Source organism: Bubalus bubalis, chromosome 18 (genome assembly GCF_019923935.1).
Source record: "Bubalus bubalis isolate 160015118507 breed Murrah chromosome 18, NDDB_SH_1, whole genome shotgun sequence".
In the NCBI taxonomy this organism is placed as follows: Eukaryota; Metazoa; Chordata; class Mammalia; order Artiodactyla; family Bovidae; genus Bubalus; species Bubalus bubalis.
Window position 1 is genome coordinate 63,608,700 of NC_059174.1, and position 24,070 is coordinate 63,632,769.

Genomic DNA, 24,070 nt, shown 5'->3' on the forward strand with positions numbered 1-24,070 from the left:
TTTGGCTGGGCTTTGTCTTCTTTGCTGTGAGGGCTTTCTCTAGTCATAGCTAGTGGGGACTACTCTCTAGCTGAGGGGTAGGGGCTTCTCATTGTGGTGGCTTCTCCCGTGGCAGAGCCGGGTGTCTAGAGCTCGGGTTCAGTAGTCGCCCCTCTCAGGTCAAGAGTTGTGGTGCAGAGGGTTAGAGGCAGGTGGCATCTTCCCGTATTAGGGATCAAACCCATGTCCCCCTGCATTGGCAAGCAGATTCTTAGCCACTGGACAACCAAGGAAGCCCTATGGTCATTTCTGACCAGACAGTTTTATGAAATATTGAATGAGTCGGGCAATGGTATCCAATATTGGGATGTAGGGGAGACAGAAGGGTGGAACAAAATGAAACCCATTTGTTTCTTTTTTTTTTTTTTTTGTCTCCCTAGACTACTAAACAGTGACTTTAATGCTGAGGGAAAGCAGAGGAAATTCATTTCCATAGGCGTCAACTGGGCACCCACTTCTAGAAGCATTTGCTCCGAGTCCTACTGGTAATTTCCTCCATCAATACGCCTGAGGACCAGACATTTTTTCCGGGTTGTGGACACATCACAGACAGCCCTGGGGCAGAGTTACTGGTGTCCGTGCCACCCCAAGACACACTCATGGAAGACTCAGACTGTGACCAGGAAACCTGGCACGTCCGGTTCAGAACATTTAGCAGCTCAGAGGAGTCCGACCCATTCGAGGATCTGAGGAGATTCCGTGAACTCTGCCATCTGTGGCTGAGGCCTGATCTTCACACCAAGGAGCAGATGATGGACAGGCTGGTGCTGGAGCAGTTCATGATCTGCGTGCCCCTGGAGTGCCAGGTCCTGCTCAAAGAAAGTGAAGTGCAGAGTTGCAAAGCCCTGGAGGACGTGCTGAGAAATAAGCAGAAACCCAAGAACTGGGTGAGTAGGACCTTAGTGATGGGTGTGGGAGGAGGAGACACGTGCAAGCTGCAGGAATCACAAGATAGGACCTGTGGGTTTGGATTTGTATCAGTGATTCCCAAACAGGTGAGAGAAGTTCACAGTTGGGCAATTTGGGAGATTCTTTGGTTGTCTCAACTCGAAGGCTGTCGATCTTTTACACCAAATGGGAGCTTCTATCGTCAATGCCATTGGATGCCTGAGAGTTACATTCCAGGTCTTATAGAGACTAATCTTGATTGATTTCTCCCCTCACAAACCATGGTCTGCATACAAGGGCAGAATATCTTGTGCGCGATCCAGACATTGAGATGGTTGAAGCCAAGGCCAGTGACATGGATGATCAGAGAGGCCCATGCGGGGAGCCCCAACCCCCCACAAAGGTCATACCTCCAGAGGATGGCCAGGAGGGAATCCAAGAGCTGCAGAATCTGGAAGGAGCCACGGACCTGTCTCGGGAGCAAGTGAGAGCATGGAAACAGGTAGAAGGGAGTCAGGTGGGTGTGGCTGTTTGAGGAATGGGGAGGTTCGGCAAAGGACAGGAATGGACGCATTGCTTCCAGGAATTCCAGTGGATGCAATCAGTTCCTAAGCATTTTTTCTAGTCAGTGTGAGAATGAAGCTAATCCATCTTTGTCCCTCTGCCATGAAAGCCTCTAGTCTTAGGAGTGGGGAGAAAGGAATCCTGTCTTCCTGACATGATGCTAGGTTCAGTTTGCTGCAGGTAAATGCACTGACAGCTGATTTACCCTCAGCCACCTTGCCCAAGGGCACGTCATATTTCAGAATATGATCATTCCTTGCAACTGAAGGAGTGACTCCAAAGTGGACTCATTTTGCCCCCTAGTAGACATTGGGCTTCCCTGGAGGCTCAGATGGTGAAGAATCTGCTGACAATGCAGGAGACCTGGGTTCGATCCCTGGGCCAGGAAAATCCCCTGGAGAAGGGAATGGCTACCGACTCCAGTGTTCTTGCCTGGAGAATCCCATGAACAGAGGAACCTGGCGGCTATAGTCCATGGGGTTGCAAAGTGTCAGACATGACTAAACGACTAACACTTTCCCTTTCGGACATTGAAGAATGAATGGAAGACAGTTGATTTGTTCAAATAAGGTTGGGTATGGGCTGCTGCTGCTGCTGCTGCTGCTAAGTCGGTTCAGTCGTGTCCAACTCTGTGTGACTCTATAGCCGGCAGCCCACCAGGCCCCACTGTCCCTGGGATTCTCAAGGTAAGAACACTGGAGTGGGTTACCATTTCCTTCTCCAATGCATGAAAGTGAAAAGTAAAAGTGAAGTCGCTCAGTCATGTTGAACTCCTCATTATCCCATTGACCGAGCCTACCAGGCTCCTCTGTCCATGGGATTCTCCAGGCAAGAGTACTGGAGTGCTATTGCCTACTCCATGGGTATGGGCAGGGGATACTACTGACTTTCATGGAGTAGAGACCAAGAATACTGGTCATCATTTTCCTATGTACCGGGTAACCACCATCACAAAGATGCATGCATGCAAAGTCTCCAACAATGATGGAGTCAAGTGAGCTAGACCTAGAGTTCTTTACTTCCAGAGTCAGGGTCAGGCAGAAGTGGGTATGATTTGGAGAGACCTATGCATAGAGAAGTCCGAGTGCCAGTGTGATGTCCTGATTTGATTGCAAGATACGGTCTGAATAGATCCAGGACAGTCTTGGGTATCAGGAGATGATTATCAATCAGGGTGATGGGTGGACCAGAAGAAGTCAAGGCATATCCCCTAAATGACATGAAGAAAGCTGGAGTCTTCGATCACGATATGACGCAGATGGGGAAACAGGAAACAGTTTTCCATGGACTGAGGTAGAAGGGTTATTGACTCTGTTTGTTTGTCCCTTGTCAGGGCCAGAGAGCTCTCCCGCCAGAGACTGTTCCTGAAACAGGTGAGCTGGAGGGTCAGACGCCCAGGGAGAACTTGGAAAGGACCTGCTGGAAGACAGGGGAGAAACAAAAACGCTTCCGTCTCAAGCACCTGAACTTCTGAAAGGTCCTGGTGAGTATTCAAAACAGTGGAATTCAGCAGAGTTAGTGACTCCGTCCTATGGTGGCATGCAGCTGGATAGCCAGCATCACCATGCTTGGATGGGTGGGGTGGAGATCATTGTCCAGTGCCAACCTTCTCCGTCATCAACGTTCCAGAGCCCCACAGGCCAAGCTCTTAGCTTGGTTGCTTGATGGGAACTTCTCAGCCAATATCAGGGTTCCTGTGAGGCTGGCAGCACAGAAAATGCTCCTTGTTAAGTGTGGTTCTGAATCTCTTTCAGCGGATTCTGGGAGCGTAGATAATCCCTAAGCTGTGATCACTCACCTAGAGCCAGACATCCTGGAATGTGAAGTCAAGAGGGCCTTAGGAAGAATCACTATGAACAAAGCTAGTGGAGGTGATGGAATTCCAGTTGAGCTATTTCAAATCCTCAGACATGATGCTGTGAAAGCGTTGCCCTCAGTGAGTCAGCAAATTAGGAAAACTCAGCAGTGGCCACAGTACCCCGCCCTCCACAGTTGTTGGAGAAGCAAATGGCAACCCAGTCCAGTACTCTTGCCTGGAAAATGCCATGGACGGTGGAGCCTAGTAGGCTACAGTCCACAGGGTAGCAAAGAGTTGGACATGACTGAGCAACTTCACTTTCACTTTCAACAGTTGCTGGCATCGAAAATAAAGCTAACTTTCCTTTCCCCCAACCTGGCCTCTGTATTGGCTTTTAAGTGCGAGCAGCCAGACACCAATATCTATTACAATATCATCCTTCAGTTTGCCGCCCCCAACAAATTCCCAGGCTAATTAATAGAAGAAAACGCTGATTCTTTAAAAAGAAATACTTCATTTTCTCCATTCTGCTCCAAATGACCTCTCTTCATTTCTGCTGGAGGAGAGCCAGGTGGGATGAAAGAATGCTACCTTGAAGAATCTTTTCAAGCACAGACACCCTAGAATCTCAGTGTTCAAAAGGGCATTAATATTACATTACCTAACAGTTCATAATTCCAAAAGAATACAGTTACTTTAAATGCTCGAGTGGATACTCAGTCGCTTCAGTCATGTCCGACTCTTTGCAACCCAACAGACCACAGCCTGCCAGGCTCCCCTGTCCATGGGATTCTCCAGGCAAAATACTGGAGTGGGTTACCATTCCCTTCTCCAGGGAATCTTCCTGATGAGGGGATCGAACCTGGGTCTTCTAGGCTGCAGGTGGATTGTTTACCGCTGAGCTACTGGGGAAGCCTTACAGAGGGTCGATATTTCCACATAATAATGGCCATGTAACAAACCGCTGCTATCATCTACTCCATATAAAAACTTTGGGGATAGGGTGGGATGATTTGGGAGAATGGCACTGACACATGTATAATATCATGTATGAAACGAGTCGCCAGTCCAGGTTCGATGCACGATACTGGATACTTGGGGCTGGTGCACTAGGACGACCCAGAGGGATGGGACAGGGAGGGAGGAGGGAGGAGGGTTCAGGATGGGGAACATGTGTATACCTGTGGCAGATTCATGTTGATACATGGCAAAAACAATACAAGATAGTAAAGTTAAAAAATAAAATAAAGAAAAAAAAATCTTTGAAGGGGAAATACACAGGACACTTATTCGACAGAAATGTCTTTGTTTATTAGAAATTTAAATTTCACTGGTGATCCTCTTTTTCATCTAGACACTCTGCTAGGAGCATCCTATTTTACGATGAAATCTTCCCTAATGGGGGGACAATCAGCAGTGACCTCAGTTTCACAAAGAAGAAAACTAATGAGACCTGCATTCACTGAAAGAAGAACAACACAAAGCCAAAACTTATCACCAAAACACAGGCTACACTAAAGTAGAAATCAAATTCTGAAGGGAAAGAATTCACACCTAATTCATGTGAATGGAACCCCATCGGGTTCCAGTATGATCGTAAGTTCTTCACATGTCACCCTTTCATTGTCTCACATAAGTGACAAATAATCCCGAATTTCTTTCTCGAAGCAGAAGGCACTTGGACCTGAGGGCAGGGTCCTGAGCCAGTCATCTGGAATGGATTTTCCGGTGGCGTTTGAAAGTCCCCAGCTGACGGAAGGCTGTGTGACACTCGGGGCACACGTAGGGCTTGAGCCCAGAGTGGGTGCGTCGGTGAACACTGAGGTTCCCTCGGTGGCTGAAGCTCTGTCACACTGCTCACAGCGGAAAGGCTTCTCCTGGGTGTGGGTCCTCTTGTGAGCACACAGCGTGGAGTTGTGGGTGAACTTCTTGAGGCAGAGATCACAGCTGTAGGGATTCTCGCCAGTGTGGATCCGCTCGTGAACCTGCAGATCTGAAAGCTGTATGAACACTTTGGCACAGATGTCGCACTGAAAGGGCCTCTCTCCTGTGTGTGTCCTCTGGTGCAGGCTAAGCTGAGATTGATAAGGAAAGCTCTTTTTGCACACCCTGCATTCAGAGGGTGCCCGTGGGGGTTTCTGCTCCCTCAGGAAGACTGGTGGGTCCCACGGTGCCAGATGCACCAACAAATGGAACCCACGCTGTCCTGAGAACTCTCCTGGGTCCAAACACGTGGCTGCTTCTTGACCCACATTTTGGCAAGTGGGACTGCTCTCCCGTTTCCTTTTGACATGTCTGCGATTCTTTACAGGACCTCGTCTGGATCCACTCATAGTGGAAACGTCTCCCTCTGGAACACAGGAAGAAAGGGTTCAGGAGACACATTTTAAATATCAGTTTCTTCTTGAGGATTCGTCTCTCTCCCTATGCTCCCAGAATCCCCTGAAAGAAATTCAGCACCACACTTAACAAGGAACATTTTCTGTGCTGCTGGCCTCACTGGAAACCTGATGTTGGCTGAGAAGTTCCCATCAAGCAACCAAGCTAAGAGCTTGGACTGTGGGACACTGGAACGTTGATGATGGAGAAGGTTGGCACTGGACAATGATCTCCACCCACCCATCCAAGCATGGTGATGCTGGCTACCCAGCCCCATGCCACCATAGGAGGGAGTCACTAACTCTGCTGAATTCCACGGTTTTGAATACTCACCAGGACCCTTCAGAAGTTCAGGTTCTTGAGATTGAAGGGTTTTTGTCTCTCCCCTGTCTTCCAGCAGGTCCTTCTCCAAGTTCTCCCTGGGCGTCTGACCCTCCAGCTCACCTGTTTCAGGAACAGTCTCTGGCGGGAGAGCTCTCTGGTCCTGACAAGGGACAAACAAGCAGAGTCAAAGCCATTTACCCTAGTCCATGGAAAACTGTTTCCTGTTTCCAATTCTTCCTCGTATCTTGATCTAAGACTCCAGCTTTCTTCATGTCGTTTTAGGGGATATGCCCTGACTTCTTCTGGTCCACCCCATCACCCTGATTGATAATCATCTCCTGATACTCAAGGCTGTCCTGGATCTATACAGACTGTATCTGGCAATCCAATCAGGACATCACAGTTAGCACACTGACTTCTCTATGCATAGGTCTCTCCAAATCATACCCACTCCTGCCTGCCCTTGACTCTGGAAGTAAAGAACTCTAGGTCCAGCTCTCTTGACTCCATCACCGTTGGAGACTTTGCCTGGATGTATCTTTGTGATGGTGGTTACGCAGTAGATAGGAAGATGACGACCACAATTCTTGGTCTCTACTCCATGCAAGTCAATAGCATCCCCTGCCTATACCCAACCTTATTTGAAGAAATCAACTGTCTTCCATTCATTCTTCAATGTCTGAAAGGGAAAGTGTTAGTCGCTCAGTCGTGTCTGACTCTCTGCAAACCCATGGACTATAGCTGCCAGGTTCCTCTGTTCATGGGATTCTCCAGGCAAGAACACTAGAGCGGGTAGCCATTCCCTTCTCCTGGGGATCTTCCTGACCCAGGCATCGAACCCAGGTCTCCTGCATTGTTGGCAGATTCTTCACCATATGAACCACCAGGGAAGCCCAATGTCTACTGGGGGGCAAAATGAGTCCAATTTCGAGTCACTCCTTCAGTTGCAAGGAATGATCATATTCTGAAATATGACATGCCCTTGGGCAAAGTGGCCGTGGGTAAATCAGCTGTCAGTGCATTTACCTGCAGCAAATTGAACCTAGCATCATGTCAGGAAGACAGGATTCCCTTCTTCCCACTCCTAAGACTAGAAGCTTTCATAGGAGAGGGACAGAGATGGATTATCTTCATTCTCACACTGATTAGAAAAAATGCCTAGGAACGGAATGCATCCACGGGAATTCCTGGAAGCAATGGGTCCATTCCTGTCCTCTGTGGAATCTCCCCATTCCTCCAGCAGCCACACCCACCTGAGTCTCTTCTACCTGCTTCCACTTTCTCACCTGCTCCCTAGATAGGTTTATGGCTCCTGGCGGATTCTGCAGATCTTGGCTTCCTTCCTTGGCCATCTTCTGGAGGTATGACCCTTGAGGGCGGTTCGGGCTCCCTGCATGGGTCTCTCTCATCGTCCATGTCACCAGCCTTGGCTTCAGTCATCTCAATGTCGGGATCACGCACGGGATATTTCTGCACTTGTATGCAGACTATGGTCTGTGAGGGGAGAAATCAATCAAGATCAGTCTCTATAAGACCTGGAATGTAGCTTTCAGGCACCCAATGGCATTGACAATAGAAGCTCACGTTTGGTGTAAAAGGTCGACATCCTTCAAGTTGAGACAGCCAAAAGTATCTCCCAAATTGCCCAACTGTGAACTTCTCTCTCCTGTTTGGGAACCACTGATACAGAGCCAAACCCGCAGGTCCTATATTGTGATCCCTGCAGCTTGCACGTGTCTCCTCCTCCCACACCCATCACTAAGGTCCTACTCACCCAGTTCTTGGGTTTCTGCTTATTTCTCAGCACGTCCTCCAGGGCTTTGCAACTCTGCACTTCACTTTCTTTGAGCAGGACCTGGCACTCCAGGGGCATGCAGATCATGAACTGCTCCAGCACCAGCCTGTCCATCATCTGCTCCTTGGTGTGAAGATCCGGCCTCAGCCACAGATAGCAGAGTTCACGGAGTCTCCTCAGATCCTCGAATGGGTCGGACTCCTTTGAGCTTCTAAGTGTTCTGAACCGGACGTGCCAGGTTTCCTGGTCACAGTCTGAGTCTTCCATGAGTGTGTCTTGGGGTGGCACGGATGCCGGTGACTCTGCCCCAGGGCTGTCTGTCATGTGTCCAGAACCCTGAAAAAATGGCTGGTCCTCAGCCATATTGATGGAGGCAATTTCCAGTAGGACTCTGAGCAAATGCTTCTAGAAGTGGGTGCCCAGTTGAAGCCTATGGAAATAGATTTCCTCTGCTTTTCCTCAGCATTAAAGTCACTGGTGAGCAGTCTAGGGAGACAAAAAAAAAAAAGAGAAACAATGGTTACATTTTTTTCCACCCTTCTGTCTCCCCTACATCCCATATATTGGACACCATTGCTCAACTCATTCAATATTTCATAAAACTGTCTGGTCAGAAATGACCATAGGGCTTCCTTGGTGGTCCAGTGGCTAGGAATCTGCCTGCCAATGCAGGGGGACATGGGTTTGATCCCTGATATGGGAAGACCCCGCCGGCCTCGAAGCCTGTGCACCACAACTCTTGAGCCTGAGAGGGGCAACTACTGAACCCGAGCTGTAGACTCCCAGCTCTGCCACGGGAGAAGCCACCACAATGAGAAGCCCATACCCCTCAGCTAGAGAGTAGTCCCCACTAGCTACGACTAGAGAAAGCCCTCACAGCAAAGAAGACCCAGCCCAGCCAAAATCAAGGAATTAAAAAACTTAAAACTAATAATAAACATATATGTTGTTTTTAAATGGCCATAGGGTGCCGCTCAGAAAGCCCTGAAGAAAACGAGCCACCTCACAGCAACATGTGTGGAAACATTCTTCTCCCCTGGCAGAAGACCTGGATTAACCATTGTTAACGTGGGGTTAGAGGAAGATCTCCTGTCACAAGGTCTCCCAGCTAATGTAAGATGAACTGAAAGCAACATCTTTCTGAAACCCACCCGTGTGTCCTGATTTCTAGCCATCCTCCTTGGACGTGCCCACTCATCACTTACCCCTTCCAGGTCTCTTGCCTTCAGCCTCCTCAGGTCAGGCACTGGCTCTCGAAATGTGTCTGGAGCTGAAATGTCTGTATTTATAGAGAGTTGGGTGAAACTCCAGGGGTTTCTGGCCATAACCTCATCATCCCAGTGATTGGATAAAGGGCATGGAAGGAACCACTTTGGATAATCTGGGTAGATTCCATTTCCTGTGGAGACTCCAACAGGAAGAACCATTATAGAGGCCACCATATTGGTTTGGCAGTAAACTTTCTCTAATGTATTTTATTTACTTTAGACTTCATGGATGGCATTTCTTGGGGAAACAGATTGATTTTCCTGATCTAATGAATTTTTTCTCTCTGCTTGGAGACTGTGAAGCAGTCCAATAATTGTAATCCGATGGTTGTAATCAAATTGGGTTACCTAATCTTGTTTCTTTTCTCATGAATTAAGTCATCAAAGACTTTTGTCTAAAATCAGCTGATGAGATCAACTGTAAGAAACCATTTCAGAGAGGCATCACAGAAACCAGAGGTTGTACACCAGTAGGGAAAAAGAGGAGAAGGCAATGGCACCCCACTCCAGTGCTCTTGCCAGGAAAATCCCATGGATGGAGGAGCCTGGTGGGCTACAGTCCATGGGGTCGCTAAGACTCAGACACTACCAAGCGACTTCATTCCCACTTTTCCCTTTCATGCATTGGAGAAGGAAATGGCAACACACTCCAGTGTTCTTGCCTGGAGAATCCCAGGGACAGGGGAGCCTGGTGAGCGGCCATCTATGGGGTCGCACAATGTCAGACATGACTGGAGCAACTTAGCAGCAGTTAGCAGCAGCAAGGGAAAAGAATGACACTTATCAATTTAAGAAGCCTTCTTTTTTTAAATAGCTAACGAAGCAGTATCCAAACTAGACTAGTACAAAGGGAACATATCTCAACATAATAATGGCCACATAGACAAAACCATGGCTATCACCTACTGTAGCAAAGTCTTAGAAGAGAAAACACACAGCTCTTTGATAGAAATGTGTTTGTTTATTTGAAATTTAAATTAAATTTAAATTGGTGAACCTGTATTTAATCTAGCCATCCTGCTGCTGCTGCTAAGTGGCTTCAGTCGTGTCCGACTCTGTGAGGCCCCATAGATGGCAGCCCACCAGGCTGCCCCATCACTGGGATTCTCCAGGCAAGAACACTGGAGTGGGTTGCCATTTCCTTCTCCAATGCATGAAAGGGAAAAGTGAAAGTGAAGTCGCTCAGTCGTATCTGACTCTTAGCGACCCCATGGACTGTAGCCCACCAGGCTCCTCCATCCATGGGATTTTCCAGGCAAGAGTACTGGAGTGGAGTGCCATTGCCTTCTCCAGCTGTCCTGCTAGGAGAATCCATTTTACAAGGAAATCACACCTGACAAGTAGGCAATCAGCAGTAGCCTCACTCTGATGATGAGGTACTGATAACCGGTGAGACACAGCTTCATTGGAAGAACAAGAAAAGCACAAAGCGAAAACATGTAAGAAAACCAGAGTCTAACATCGTAAGGCAATTCTCCTCCAATTGAAAATACACAAATGAAAATGAAAACTATAGTCTATAGCAATGTAGAAAACAAAATCCAAAGGGAAAAATAAGTCATAACGCAAATATCCTAATTCACTCAAATATCCTAATTCACGTGAGGGAACCCTGGGTTCCACGATCCTCCTATGCCTTTCCCCTGTCATCCACACTTTGTATAACACAGGTGACAAATCATTCTCAATTTTCTCATTAAAACAGAAAAGACCTGGACCTGAGGGCTGGGTCCTGAGCCAGTCATCTGGAATGGATTTTCCGGTGGCGTTTGAAAGTCCCCAGCTGACGGAAGGCTGTGTGACACTCAGGGCACACGTAGGGCTTGAGCCCAGAGTGGGTGCGTCGGTGAACGTTGAGGTTCCCTCGGTGGGCAAAAGCTCTGTCACACTGCTCACAGCGGAAAGGCTTCTCCTGGGTGTGGGTCCTCTTGTGAGTGCGCAGCGTGGAGTTGTGGGTGAACTTCCTGAGGCAGACATCACAGCTGTAGGGCTTCTCGCCAGTGTGGATCCGCTGGTGAACCCGCAGGTCTGAAGGCTGTATGAACCCTCTGGCACAGATGTCGCATTGAAAGGGCCTCTCTCCTGTGTGTGTCCTCTGGTGCAAGGTAAGCTGAGATTGACAAGGAAAGCTCTTTTTGCACACCTTGCATTCAGAGGGTGCCCGTCCCGGGGTTTCTGCTCCCTCAGGAAGACTGGTGGGTCCAACGGTGCCAGATGAATGAACAGAATGGGACCCAAGCTGTCCTGAGAACTCTCCTTGGTCCAAACACATGGCTGCCTCTTGACCCACGTCTTGGCAAGTGGGACTGCTCTCCCGCTTCCTTTTGTTACGTCTGTGATTCTTCAGAGGACCTCGTCTGGATCCACTTGGAGTGGAAACGTCTCTCTCTGGAACACAAGAGGAAAGGGTTCAAGGGCCACATTTGAAGTAACACTTCCTTCCTAGGGACTCTCCCCTCTCTCCCTGCCCTCCCAGAATCTTCTGAAAGAAGAGACTCAGCAACATATTTATCAAGGAGCATTTTCCATGGTGCCAGTCTCATTGGAACCATCCCTAATCTTGGCTACAGTCTTCCCAGCATCGAAACTACCTAAGAGTCTAGCTGATGCAACACTCTGGAACGTTGTTGACGATGGAGAAGGTTGGCATTGAAGACCCAACTCCTATGCCACAACACCAAGGGATGGAAATCCTGGGTATCCCTTCCTGGACATCAGTGGAGGCAGGCAGTACTTCCTGTGGTCTCCAAGTTTTTAATACTCACCACGATTCTGCAGAAGTTCAGGCTCTTGAGACGAAAGGGTTCTTGTCACTCCTGTGTCTTCCAGCAGGTCCTTCACCAAGTACTCCTTGGAGGGCGTCTGACCCTCCAGTTCACCACTTTCAGGAATGGTCTCTGGCGGGAGAGCTTTCTGGCCCTGACAAAGGGCAACCAAGCACAGTCAATGCCACTGCCTTAGCCCACGGCAAGCTCTGTCTCCTCTTTCCCCACCCACCTCATACCCTGATCTCACACTCCAGCTTTCTGAATATCAGTTTGGGAGATATGCCCTGACTGCTTCCCATCACCCTGATTGGCAATCCTCTTCTGATTCCCATGTCTGTCCTTGATCTATACTGACCACCTCTGGCAAAAGTCCAGACTTCACAGCTGGCACTGCCAATTATCTTTGCACCTATCTCTCCACCTCATCTCACAGTCTCCAGGCCCTGAATCTGAAAGCAGAGGATTCTGGCTCTAGGGCTCCTGACTTCACCACTTGTTGATACCTTGCCTGGATTTGTCTTTGTCATGGAAGGTGGCCTGGGGCATAATAAGATGATAAGCAGTGTAGCTGTCATACTATATAGCTCTGTTCTATACTATATAGCTCTATTCATGAGAAATCAGTAGCATCTCCTCCCCCGATTCACATTTCAAAAAAATCCACTCTCTCCAGACATACTCCAAAATCTGATGGGGAAAATGACTCCAACGGGGAACTTGTTATGCAATTCAAGGTGTTTACAATATCCCCCAATATTAAGTGCCTCTGATGAAATCCATCATGGGTGAAACCGCTGTGAGTGCACTTATGCCTGATGAACTGACCCAGCACCATCCTGTGGAAACAGGACTCCTCTGCCCTCATGCTTAGGGCCACAAGCTTTCATGGTGAAGGACTATGAAAGATGGATTGTCTTCATTCTCACACTGGCTGAAAAATGCCGGGAACGGAATGCATCCATGGGAATTCCTGGAGGCAGAGGGTCCATTCCTGTCCTTTGCCCAGTTCTCCCAATTACTTCCGCAGCCACCCCACCCGACCCCCTTCTACCTGCTCCCAGACTGGAGGTCAGGACATCACACTCACCTGCCCCCTCGACAGGTCCTTGGCTCCTGGCAGATGCTGCCGGTCTTGGCTTTCCTGCTGGCCCTCGTCTGGAGGGATGACACTGACTGTAGGCTGGGGCTCCCTGGCTCGGTCTCCCTCACTGTGCCCCTCACTGACCTCAGATCCTAACATCTCAACACCCGAGACGGGCATCAAAACATCCTCGCCTTGGACACGCACTACAGCCTGTGAGGAAAAATTCAAATAGGATCAGTCTCCCTTCACAAGATCCAAAAAGTTATTCATTGCGTATCCCACCCTAGGAGCCCACCTCCTGGGAATGACATTTGAAAGACCAACACCCTCCAAGTGAGGATCAACAGAAACATCTCCAGTGATGCCACAGGCAAGTGCTCACCCCTCTGGGAATCACTGATTTAGAGCCAAGCCCTCTGATCCTTCTGCTTCATCTCCCAGCTCCCAGCCCCTCATCCCGCCGTTCCCTGTCTCACAGGGTCACTCGGGTCCTACTCACCCATTTCGTCAGTTTCTGCTTCTTTCTCAGCACCTCCTCCAGATCCTTACAAGTCTCGGCACCACTACTCTTGACTAAGACCTGGATGTCCGGCGGCATGCACATCACGAACTGCTCCAGCACCAGCCTGTCCACCATCTCCTCCTTGGTGTGAAGATCCGGCCTCAGCCACAGCCCGCAGAGTTCACGGAGCCTCCTCAGAGCCTTCATGGGGTCGGATTCGTCCGAGCTGCTAAACGTTCTGAAGCGAACGCGCAACTCTTCCAGGTCTGAGTCGCGGTTTTCCCTTCGGGTGTCTTGGCCTGGTGCAGACGCCGGCGACTCTGCTCCGGGGCTGTCCGCGACGGGGCCACGACCCCTTGTCTGGTTCTCAGCCATACCGACTGTAGAGCTTTTCAGTAGGACTCTGGGCAAATGCTTCTAGAAGTCGGTGCCCAACTGACCCCGATCCAAAGGAATTTCCTCTTGCTTTTCCTCAGGAATAGATTCACTATTCAGAAATAGGGGGCAAAAAAGAAAAAAGAATGCAGCCAATTAGTTTTATTTTCATCCACCCTACCATCCCTCATCCCAATACAGGGCAGTATTCCCCCCTCAGAATTTCACACCAGGGACAAGAATCCATTCTCTTACTCCTCCGCCATCCATCTTATACTACAAGAAACTGTGTGGTCACAACTGTCCACAGGGCAGTGCTTAAAAGCCCTTGTTGGAAAAATGAACCACCCCACACGACACCATGGAGTGTGGAAACAATCTCATCTCACAGAAGATTCCACAAATGAACCACGGTTTATGTGTGGCCGGAGGGAGATCGGCGGATTTCACACGGTCTGAGCGAATGCAAGGGGAACAGAAAGCCAGGACTTACTGAAACCCACTTCCACGGGCCCTGACTCTCTAGCGTTCTCTTTAGACACTTCCCATCAATTACCTCCTTGAAGCCTTCTCGCCTCGGTCCTCCTCAGTTGGGGACTCGCTCTCCAACTCGGCTGGCGGAGACACGTCTCTCTTTCGCGCTGGAGAAACGCCGGCCCTCTCGGCCTGTTACCCGATCGGCGCATGGATTCGTTGAGGGCGGGGCGAAACGTTCTAGATAATCCCTCTTTACTTAATCACAGGGATTCGATTGCCCATGGAAACTCGCTCAGGAGAAACCACGATTTGCTAAAGAGGCCTCCATAGTGGTTTAGCGACAGGTTCTGTGTATTTTTGTTGTTGTTCTGTTTTTGGCCAAGCAGGGAGGCAGGTGCGGTCTCAGTTCCCAGACGGCGGAAGGACACCACGCCGCCTGCCGCGGGAGCGCTGAGTCTCACCCGCTGGGCCGCGCGGGAAATCCCTCGGTTTCCTTTTGCATTTCATTGATTTTGGACTTTGGGAAATGCATTTTGCGATGAACGGACTGGTTTCAATGATCTCGTCAATTTTTGGTCTCGCTGCCTGGAGGGTTTGACGCAGTCTTAGACATGATGGTGGGAGCCAGATCGGTTTGACTCCTGTCTTCTTTCTGTTCTTGTCAGATAAGTCTTCAAAGGCTTTTCTAAAATCAGCTGATGAGCTAAGGTGTGACAAAACCTGATTCTAAGTAGCCTTTTTGAAGAGTAGAAGTTGTACACCAATAGGAAAAAAGAATGACACCTATCTCTTTCGGAAGCTTTCCTTTTCCGAAACACCTCGGGAAGAAATCCCCGAAAAAGTATTGCGTGAGTCAATCTATCTCAGCATAGTGATAGCCAAGTAGGCAAAACCACGGCCACCACCTATTCCCTGTAGAAAAGTCTTAGAAAATATGCAGACACTCTTTGACAGAAATGTGTTTATTTAAATTTAAATTCCACGCCAGAGCCTGGCCACTGTGCCAGGAACATGCAGTTTTACAGTGAAGTCCCGCCTAACAGGAAGGCAGTCAACAGTATGCTCATTTTTATGATGAAGTTCTGATAACTAATGAGACATGCTTTCAGTAAAAGAATAACAAAAGAAAGCAAAAACTTATTGAAACACGCTGTACTAAATAGAACACAAAATCCAAATGGAAAAATAAGCCATCACTCAAATATCCTCCTCATTCATGTAAATGGAAGCCCCTGGACCCAATATCCTCCGAAGCTCTTCCCATGTCATCCACCCTTTGTGTTGCAGAAGTGACAAATCATTGTGAATTTCCTACTTGGACTCGAGGGCAGGGTCCTGGGCCAGTGGTTCGGAATGGGTTTCCTGGGGGGGTTTGAGACACCCCAGGGAGCAGAAGGCAGGTGACACTCGGGGCACATGTAGGGCTCGAGCCCAGAGTGTGACCACTGAGGTTCCCACTGTGGTTGAAAGCTTTTCACAGTGTTCACAGCAGAAAGGCTTCTCTTAGGTGTGGGTCCTCTGGTGAGCGTGCAGCGTGGAGTCGTGGGGGAACTTCTTGGGCAGAGATGGCAGCCGTAGGGCTTCTCGCCCACGTGGGCCTCCTGGTGAACACAGGGGTCTGGAGGCTGCATGAACCATTGCGCATTGATGTTGCTTTTTTCTTTTTTTAATTTAAAGTGCCGTCTCTCTTAAATGCAGTTCCAGAATAAGAGCCCATTACTTTGATAAGCACGAGCTCAGCAGAAGACTCTAAAGGATGTGTGTAAAAGAATGTTTCCAAAGGCTCCAGAGATGATCCCAACTCTGCTTCCTGCTTCCCCTGGACAATACTCCATCTCCTGGGTGGGGTGGCTACTTGGTCCAGCTGACTTTAGGAATGTCATAGTGCTCTGTGAGCATGTCCAGGTGTCTGTTGAAGTCCTCCACTCTCTGCTTGTGGGTTTTGGATGCTTTCTTCAGGATCCTCTCCATTTGTCGCTTCTCCTGCACCTTCTCAAAGGCCACCTGGGCTGGGGTCCACTTGTCGAGGTGGCACCTCAGCTCCTCCTCCTGGTTCCTCTGGATTTTCCCCATTGTTTCCAGGAGTTTTGCCTTGTCTGTGTCCTTTTTCTTCTTCCACTTGGTCATGCCAAGCTCTGTGACTCCTTTCAGCTTCAGGGGTCCCTTTTGGACCTGCTTGTAGGCGTCCATGCTGTCCTTCTTTGCATTCGGATTTCTAAATGGACAAAAGTGGGGGGGTCAGGTTTCTCAAATGGAAATTGGGACAATATCGTTCTCCTGTGTAGATCCGAGAGGTTCCCTCTGTGTGGGTTAACACCAATGAACACAGACGAACATCTCTGCTTAGCCCAGGGGGCCAGGGTTCAGAAAGCCTTGAGGAATAAATGCAGCACACCACACCACAGCATGGAGGGTGGCAACACCCTATAAATCAAGGTGATTTATAAACCTATAAATCAGATGGAGGCAGGAGGGGGGAACCTGAAAGACCTCTTATTTAAAATTTCTTTTCTGCAAGAGAAGGATCTGTGTTCCATTATAGTTCCCAAGTTCCATTTACATGTTTCAAGTCCATTCTTCCCCCCCACAGAGAGCTCAGCAGTCAACTGTAGTTAATATGTAGTTTAAGGGAGATCCACAGCTTTCACAAGATCTTTGAGCTGATGCAAGGTGAGTAGAACACCCAGCCTTCCAAAACCCACCACCTCCTTCTGTATTGATTCCCAAACCTTCTCCTTAGACGTTCTCAGTCATCACTTACCTCCTTTGAGCCCTCTTGCCCTCAGCCTCCTCAAGTCGGTGACTGGCTATCAGAATGAGTCTGGGGCGGAAACATCTCTATTTATAGAGAGCCCGGGGAAATGGCAAGGGTCCCTGCTTGTTACCCCATCAGCACAGAGATTGTGCAAGGGTGGTTCAAGCCATTTATATGACCTCATTTTAGATAATCCAATTTATCCACGGATCCAGTTTCACACGGACACTCCACCAGAAAAAAAAAAAAAAAAAAACACAGTTTATCAAAGAGTACTCCATGTTGGTTTTCTGGTAGACTTCTTTGAGAGCTCAGGTGGTAAAGAATCCACCTGCAATGCAGGAGATGCTGTAGTAATTTCTGGGTCAGGAAGATCTGCTGGAGAAGGGATAGGGTATTCACTCCAGTATTTTTGGGCTTCCCTTGTGGCTCAGCTGGGAAAGAAGTAAAGTGAAAATCTTTCAGTCATGTCCAACCCTTTGTGACCCCGTGGATATACAGTCCATGGAATTCTCCTCGCCAGAAGACTGGAGTCAGTAGCTGTTCCCTCCTCCAAGGGATCTGCCCAACCCAGGGAGCAAAGCCAGGTCTCCCGCATTGCAGGCAGATTCTTTACCACCAGGGAAGCCCGTGCACTTTTTGGTAGTAAGATTGATTTTCCTGGTCTATCAAATACTTTTCTCATTTACCAGGAGACTTGGAAGGCCTCAAAGCATAGGTATCTGAAAGTTTTAACTACTTTGGTTAGTGGCCGAAGAAGAAAAAGGACATAGACAAGGCAAAACTCCTGGAAACGATGGGAAAAATCCAGAAGAACTAGGAGGAGGAGCTGAGGCGCCACCTCGGTAAGCGGACCCCAGCCCAGGTGGCCTTTGAGAAGGTGCAGGAGAAGTGACAAATGGAGAGGATCCTGAAGAAAGCATCCAAAACCCACAAGCAGAGAGTAGAGGACTTCAACAGACACCTGGACATGCTCACGGAGCACTATGACATTCCTAAAGTCAGCTGGACCAAATAGCCACCCCACCAGGAGATAGAGTATTGTCCAGGGGAAGCAGGAAGCAGAGTTGGGGTCATCTCTGGAGCCTTTGGAAACATTCTTTTACACACATCCTTTAGAGTCTTCTGCTGAGCTCGTGCTTATCAAAGTAATGGGCCCTTATTCTGGAACTGCATTAAAGAGAGAGGGCCCTTTAAATTACAAAGAGAAAAAAGCAACATCCATGTCCAATGGTTCATGCAGCCTCCGGACCTCTGTGTTCACCAGGAGACCCACATGGGCAAGTAGCCCTACAGCAGTGATCTCTGCCCGAAGAAGTTCCACCACGACTCCATGCTGCACGCTCAGCAGAGGACCCACACACAAGAGAAGCCTTTCTGCTGTGAGCACTGTGAAAAAGCTTTCAACCACAGTGGGAACCTCAGTGGTCACACTCTGGGCTCGAGCCCTACATGTGCCCCGAGTGTCACCAGCCTTCTGCTCCCTGGGGTGTCTCAAATCCCACCAGGAAACCCATTCCGAACCACTGGCCCAGGACCCTGCCCTCGGGTCCAAGTCCTTTCTGCTTCAAGAAGGAAATTCACAATGATTTGTCACTTCTGTAACACAAAGGGTGGATGACATGGGAAGAGCTTCGGAGGATATTGGGTCCAGGGGCTTCCATTTACATGAATGAGGAGGATATTTGAGTGATGGCTTATCGTTCCCTTTGGATTTTGTTTTCTACTTTAGTGTAACCTGTTTCAACCCATTTTTGCTTTCTTTTGTTATTCTTCTACTGAAAGCATGTCTCATTAGTTATCAGTACTTCATCATGAAACTGAGCCTACTGTTGACTGCCTTCCTGTTAGGCGGGACTTCACTGTAAAACTGCATGCTCCTGGCACAGAGGCCAGGCTCTCCAGTGGAATTTAAATTTCAAATAAATACATTTCTGTCAAATGTGTCTGCATATTTTCTAAGACTTTTGTACAGGGAATAGGTGATAGCCGTGGTTTTGCCTACATGGCCGTTATTATGCTGAGATAGATTCACTCAGTCCATACTTGTTCAGGTATTTCTTCCCGACTTGTTTCGAAAAAGGAAGGCTTCCGGAAGTGATAGGTGTCATTCTTTTTTCCTATTGGTGTACAACTTCTAGTCTTCAAAAAGGCTACTTAGAAATCGGGTCTTCTCACACCTTAGCTCATCAGCTGATTTTAGAAAAGCCTTTTAAGACTTATCTCACAAGAACAGAAAAGACGAGAGGAGTCAAACCCATCTGGTTCCCACCACCATGTCTCTGACTCCGTCAAACCCTCCAGGCAGTGAGACCAAAAATTCACGAGATCATTAAAACCAGTCCGTTCACCCCAAAATGCAGCCCCCAAAGTCAAGATCAATGAAATCCAAAAGGAAACCGAGGGATTTCCCGAGCGGTCCAGCAGGTGAGACTTAGCGCTCCCGCTGCAGGCCGTATGGTTTACTTCCTCGGCCTGAGAACTGAGATCGCACCTGCCTCCCTGCTTCGCCAAAAACAGAACAAAACAAATACACAGAATCTGTCGCTAAATCACTATGGAGGCCTCTTTAGTAAATCGTGGTTTCTCTTGAGCGAGTTTCCATAGGCAATCGAATCCCTGTGATTAAGAAAAGAGGGATTATCTAGAATGTTTCGCCCCGCCCTTAACCAATCCATGCGCCGATCGGGTAACAGGCCGAGAGGTCCGGCGTTTCTCCAGCTCTATAGAGAGACGTTTCTTCCCCGCCGAGATTGAGAGCAAGTCCCCAACTGAGGAGGACCGAGGCGAGAAGGCTTCAAGGAGGTAATTGATGGGAAGTGTCTAAAGAGAACGCTAGAGAGTCAGGGCCCGTGGAAGTGGGTTTCAGTAAGTCCTGGCTTTCTGTTCCCCTTGCATTCGCTCAGAGACCGTGTGAAATCCACCGATCTGCCTCCGGCCACACATAAACCGTGGTTCATTTGTGGAATCTTCTGTGAGATGAGATTGTTTCCACACTCCATGGTGTCGTGTGGGGTGGTTCATTTTTCCAACAAGGGCTTTTAAGCACCACCCTGTGGACAGTTGTGACCACACAGTTTCTTGTAGTATAAGATGGATGGCGGAGGAGTAAGAGAATGGATTCTTGTCCCTGGTGTGAAATTCTGAGGGGGGAATACTGCCCAGTATTGGGATGAGGGATGGTAGGGTGGATGAAAATAAAACTAACTGGCGGCATTCTTTTTTCTTTTTTGCCCCCTATTTCTGAATAGTGAATCTATTCCTGAGGAAAAGCAAGAGGAAATTCCTTTCGATCGGGGTCAGTTGGGCACCGACTTCTAGAAGCATTTGCCCAGAGTCCTACTGAAAAGCTCTACAGTCGGTATGGCTGAGAACCAGACAAGGGGTCGTGGCCCCGTCGCGGACAGCCCTGGAGCAGAGTCGCCAGCGTCTGCGCCAGGCCAAGACACCCGAAGGGAAAACCGCGACTCAGACCTGGAAGAGTTGCGCGTTCGCTTCAGAACGTTTATCAGCTCCGACGAATCCGACCCCATCAAGGCTCTGAGGAGGCTCCGTGAACTCTGCGGGCTGTGGCTGAGGCCGGATCTTCACACCAAGGAGGAGATGGTGGACAGGCTGGTGCTGGAGCAGTTCGTGATGTGCATGCCTCCGAAGATCCAGGTCTTAGTCAAAAGTAGTGGTGCCGAGACTTGTAAGGATCTGGAGGAGGTGCTGAGAAAGAAGCAGAAACTGATGAAATGGGTGAGTAGGACCCTAGTGACCCTGTGAGACAGGGAACGGTGGGATGGTGGGTCCAAGCCAGGAAATGAGGCAAAAGGACCAGAGGGCTTGTCTCTAAATCAGTGATTCGCACACTTGCTTTGAGCACTAGCCCGTGGCATCACTGGAGATGTGTCTGCTGGTCCTCACTTTGAGGGTGTTGGTCTTTCAAATGTCATTCCCAGGAGGTGGGCTCCAGGGTGGGATACACAATGAATACCTTTTTGGGTCTTGTGAAGGGAGACTGATCCTATATGAATTTTTCCTCACAGGCTGTAGTGCGTGTCCAAGGCAAGGAAGTTTTGATGCCCGTCTCGGGTGTTGAGATGTTAGGATCTGAGGTCAGTGAGGGGCACAGTGAGGGAGACCGAGCCAGGGAGCCCCAGCCTACAGTCAGTGTCATCCCTCCAGACGAGGGCCAGCAGGAAAGCCAAGACAGGCAGCATCTGCCAGGAGCCAAGGACCTGTCGAGGGGGCAGGTGAGTGTGATGTCCTGACCTCCAGTCTGGGAGCAGGTAGAAGAGGGTCGGGTGGGGGTGGCTGCGGAAGTAATTGGGAGAACTGGGCAAAGGACAGGAATGGACCCTCTGCCTCCATGAATTCCCATGGATGCATTCCGTTCCAGCCATTTTCCAGCCAGTGTGAGAATGAAGACAGTCCATCTTTCATAGTCCTTCACCATGAAAGCTTGTGGCCCTAAGCATGAGGGCAGAGGAGTCCTGTTTCCACGAGACGGTGCTGGCTCAGTTCAGGGGTAAATGCACTCACAGCTCTTTTCCCATGATGAATTTCGTCAGAGGCACTTAATATTGGGGGATATTGTACATTGAATTGAATATAGAATTGAATAAAAAATACCCAGCTGGAGTCGTTTTCTCCCCCAGAAGATATTGGAGTATGCCTGGAGAGAGTGGATTTTTTTTGAAATGTGAATCGGGGAGGAGATGCTACCGATTTCTCATGAATACAGACTAGCTATACTGCTTATCAACTTATTATGCCCCAGGCCACCCTCTATGACGAAGACCAATCCAGGCAAGGTATCAGCAAGTGGTGAAGTCAGGAGCCCCAGAGCCAGAGTCCTGTGCTTTCAGATTCAGGGCCTAGAGAATGTGAGATGAGGTGGAGAGATAGGTGCAAAGACAATTGGCAGTGCCAGCTGTGAAGTCTGGACTTTTGCCAGAGGTGGTCGGTATAGATCAAGGACAGACATGGGAATCAGAAGAGGATTGCCAATCAGGGTGATGGGAAGCAGTCAGGGCATCTCCCCCAAACTGATATTCAGAAAGCTGGAGTCTTAGATCAGGGTACAAGGGGGTGGGGAAAGAGGAGACAGAGCTTGCCGTGGGCTAAGGCAGTGGGATTGACTGTGCTTGGTTGCCCTTTGTCAGGGCCAGAAAGCTCTCCCGCCAGAGACCATTCCTGAAAGAGGTGAACTGGAGGGTCAGACGCCCTCCAAGGAGAACTTGGTGAAGGACCTGCTGGAAGACACAGGAGCGACAAGAACCCTTCCATCTCAAGATCCTGAACTTCTGCAGGATCGTGGTGAGTATTAAAAACTTGGAGACCACAGGAGGTACTGACTGCCTCCACTGATGTCCAGGAAGGGATACCCAGCATTTCCATCCCTTGGTGTTGGGGGGTGTGAGTTGGTTCTCCAATGCCAACCTTCTCCATCGTCAATGTTCCAGAGTGTTTCATCAGCTAGACTCTTACGTAGTTTGCTTAATGGGAAGTCTGTAGCCAAGATTAGGGATGGTTCCAATGAGGCTGGCACCATGGAAAATGCTCCTTGATAAATATGGTGCTGAATCTCTTCTTTCAGCAGATTTTGAGAGGGCAGAGAGAGAGGGGAGAGTCCCCAGGAAGGTGTGATACTTCAAATGTGGCTCCTGAAGCCTTTCCTCTTGTGTTCCAGAGGGACATGTTTCCACTCCAAGTGGATCCCGACAAGGTCCTCTGAAGAATTGCAGACATGTCAAACGGAAACAGGACAGCAGTCTCACTTGCCAAGACGTGGGTCAAGAAGCAGCCACGTGTTTGGATAAGGAGAGTTCTCAGGACAGCTTGGATCCCATTCTGTTGGTTCATCTGGCACCGTGGGACCCACCAGTCTTCCTGAGGGAGCAGAAACCCTGGGACAGGCACCCTCTGAATGCAGGGTGTGCCAAAAGAGCTTTCCTTATCAATCTCAGCTTATCCTGCACCAGAGGACTCACACAGGAGAGAGGCCCTTTCAATGCAACATCTGTGCCAGAGGGTTCATGCAGCTTTCGGATCTGCAGGTTCACCAGCGGATCCACACTGGCGAGAAGCCCTACAGCTGTGATATCTGCCTCAAGAAGTTCACTCATGACTTCATGCTGTGCGCTCACAAGAGGACCCACACCCAGGAGAAGCCTTTCCGCTGTCAGCACTGTGACAGAGCTTTCTGCCACCGAGGGAAGCTCATCGTTCATTGACACACCCACTATAGGATCAAGCCCTACGTGTGCCCCGAGTGCCACATTGCCTTCCGTCAGCTGGGGACTTTCAAACGCCCCCAGAAAATCCATTCCAAATGATTCCCCCAGGACCCCACCATCAGGTCCAAGTGCCATCTGCTCCTAGAAGGAAATTCTGAATTATTTGTCCATTATGTGATACAATGAAAGTGTAACATGTGAAGAAGTTACCATCATACTGGAACCCGATGGGATTCCATTCACATGAATTAGGTGAATATTTGAGTGAGGACTTATCTTTCCCTTCAGATTTTGTTCTCTACTTTAGTGTAGCCTGTGTTTTTGTGATAAGTTTTGGCTTTGTGTTGTTCTTCTTCCAGTGAATGCAGGTCTCATTAGTTTTCAGTACTTCTTCATGAAAATGACTGAGGTCACTGCTGATTGTCCCCCCATTAGGGACAATGAGGGGATGCTCCTAGCAGAGTGTCCAGATGAAAAAGAGGATCACCAGTGAAATTTAAAAATCAAATAAACACAGACATTTTTGTCAAGTTAGTGTCCTGTGTATTTCCTCTTCCAAGATTTTTTTATATGGAGTAGATGATAGCTGCGGTTTGTTACATGGCCATTATTATGTGGAGATATCTTCCCTCTGTAAGGCCTCCCCAGTGGCTCAGTGGTAAAGAATCCACCTGCAACACAGAAGACCCAGGTTCAATCCCTTCATCAGGAAGATCCCCTGGAGAAGGGAATGGCAACCCACTCCAGTATTCTTGCCTGGAGAATCCCATGGACAGAGGAGCCTGGCGGGCTACAGTCCATGGGGTCACAAAGAGTCGGACATGACTGAA

The 24,070-nt window shown here is 48.9% G+C and overlaps 5 protein-coding genes across 5 annotated transcripts; 2 read left to right on the plus strand and 3 right to left on the minus strand.

Annotated features, from left to right (window-relative positions):
* Positions 1 to 621: 621 nt before the first annotated feature.
* On the plus strand, positions 622 to 1,190 carry LOC123465088 (zinc finger and SCAN domain-containing protein 5B-like). The gene has a single exon (XM_045163240.1). It carries the CDS (start codon positions 639 to 641, stop codon positions 1,188 to 1,190), a length of 552 nt encoding a protein of 183 aa, XP_045019175.1. The 5' UTR covers positions 622 to 638.
* Positions 1,191 to 4,583: 3,393 nt separating this feature from the next.
* Positions 4,584 to 9,842, minus strand: LOC112580148 (zinc finger and SCAN domain-containing protein 5C-like). Its single transcript, XM_045163380.1, has 4 exons — positions 8,993 to 9,842; positions 7,767 to 8,273; positions 6,002 to 6,152; positions 4,584 to 5,639 (listed from the first exon to the last, which is right to left on the minus strand). Exons 2-4 carry the CDS (start codon positions 8,148 to 8,150, stop codon positions 4,918 to 4,920), a joined length of 1,257 nt encoding a protein of 418 aa, XP_045019315.1. The 5' UTR covers positions 8,151 to 8,273; positions 8,993 to 9,842; the 3' UTR covers positions 4,584 to 4,917.
* Positions 9,843 to 10,227: 385 nt separating this feature from the next.
* Positions 10,228 to 13,873, minus strand: LOC123465131 (zinc finger and SCAN domain-containing protein 5B-like). Its single transcript, XM_045163386.1, has 4 exons — positions 13,407 to 13,873; positions 12,911 to 13,117; positions 11,821 to 11,974; positions 10,228 to 11,443 (listed from the first exon to the last, which is right to left on the minus strand). Exons 1-4 carry the CDS (start codon positions 13,782 to 13,784, stop codon positions 10,797 to 10,799), a joined length of 1,386 nt encoding a protein of 461 aa, XP_045019321.1. The 5' UTR covers positions 13,785 to 13,873; the 3' UTR covers positions 10,228 to 10,796.
* Positions 13,874 to 14,615: 742 nt separating this feature from the next.
* LOC112580453 (protein FAM32A-like) lies at positions 14,616 to 17,148 on the minus strand. The gene is made up of 2 exons (XM_044931751.2): positions 17,023 to 17,148; positions 14,616 to 16,476 (listed from the first exon to the last, which is right to left on the minus strand). The coding sequence occupies exon 2, from the start codon at positions 16,449 to 16,451 to the stop codon at positions 16,113 to 16,115; it is 339 nt and encodes a 112-aa protein (XP_044787686.2). The 5' UTR covers positions 16,452 to 16,476; positions 17,023 to 17,148; the 3' UTR covers positions 14,616 to 16,112.
* A 2,641-nt stretch (positions 17,149 to 19,789) lies between these two features.
* LOC112580152 (zinc finger and SCAN domain-containing protein 5B) lies at positions 19,790 to 23,770 on the plus strand. Its single transcript, XM_044931754.2, is given in 6 exon segments — positions 19,790 to 19,884; positions 20,284 to 20,757; positions 21,048 to 21,254; positions 22,167 to 22,320; positions 22,694 to 22,819; positions 22,822 to 23,770. Coding segments are annotated over 5 exon segments (1,383 nt in total). The 5' UTR covers positions 19,790 to 19,884; positions 20,284 to 20,379; the 3' UTR covers positions 23,340 to 23,770.
* The last annotated feature ends 300 nt before the right edge of the window (positions 23,771 to 24,070 follow it).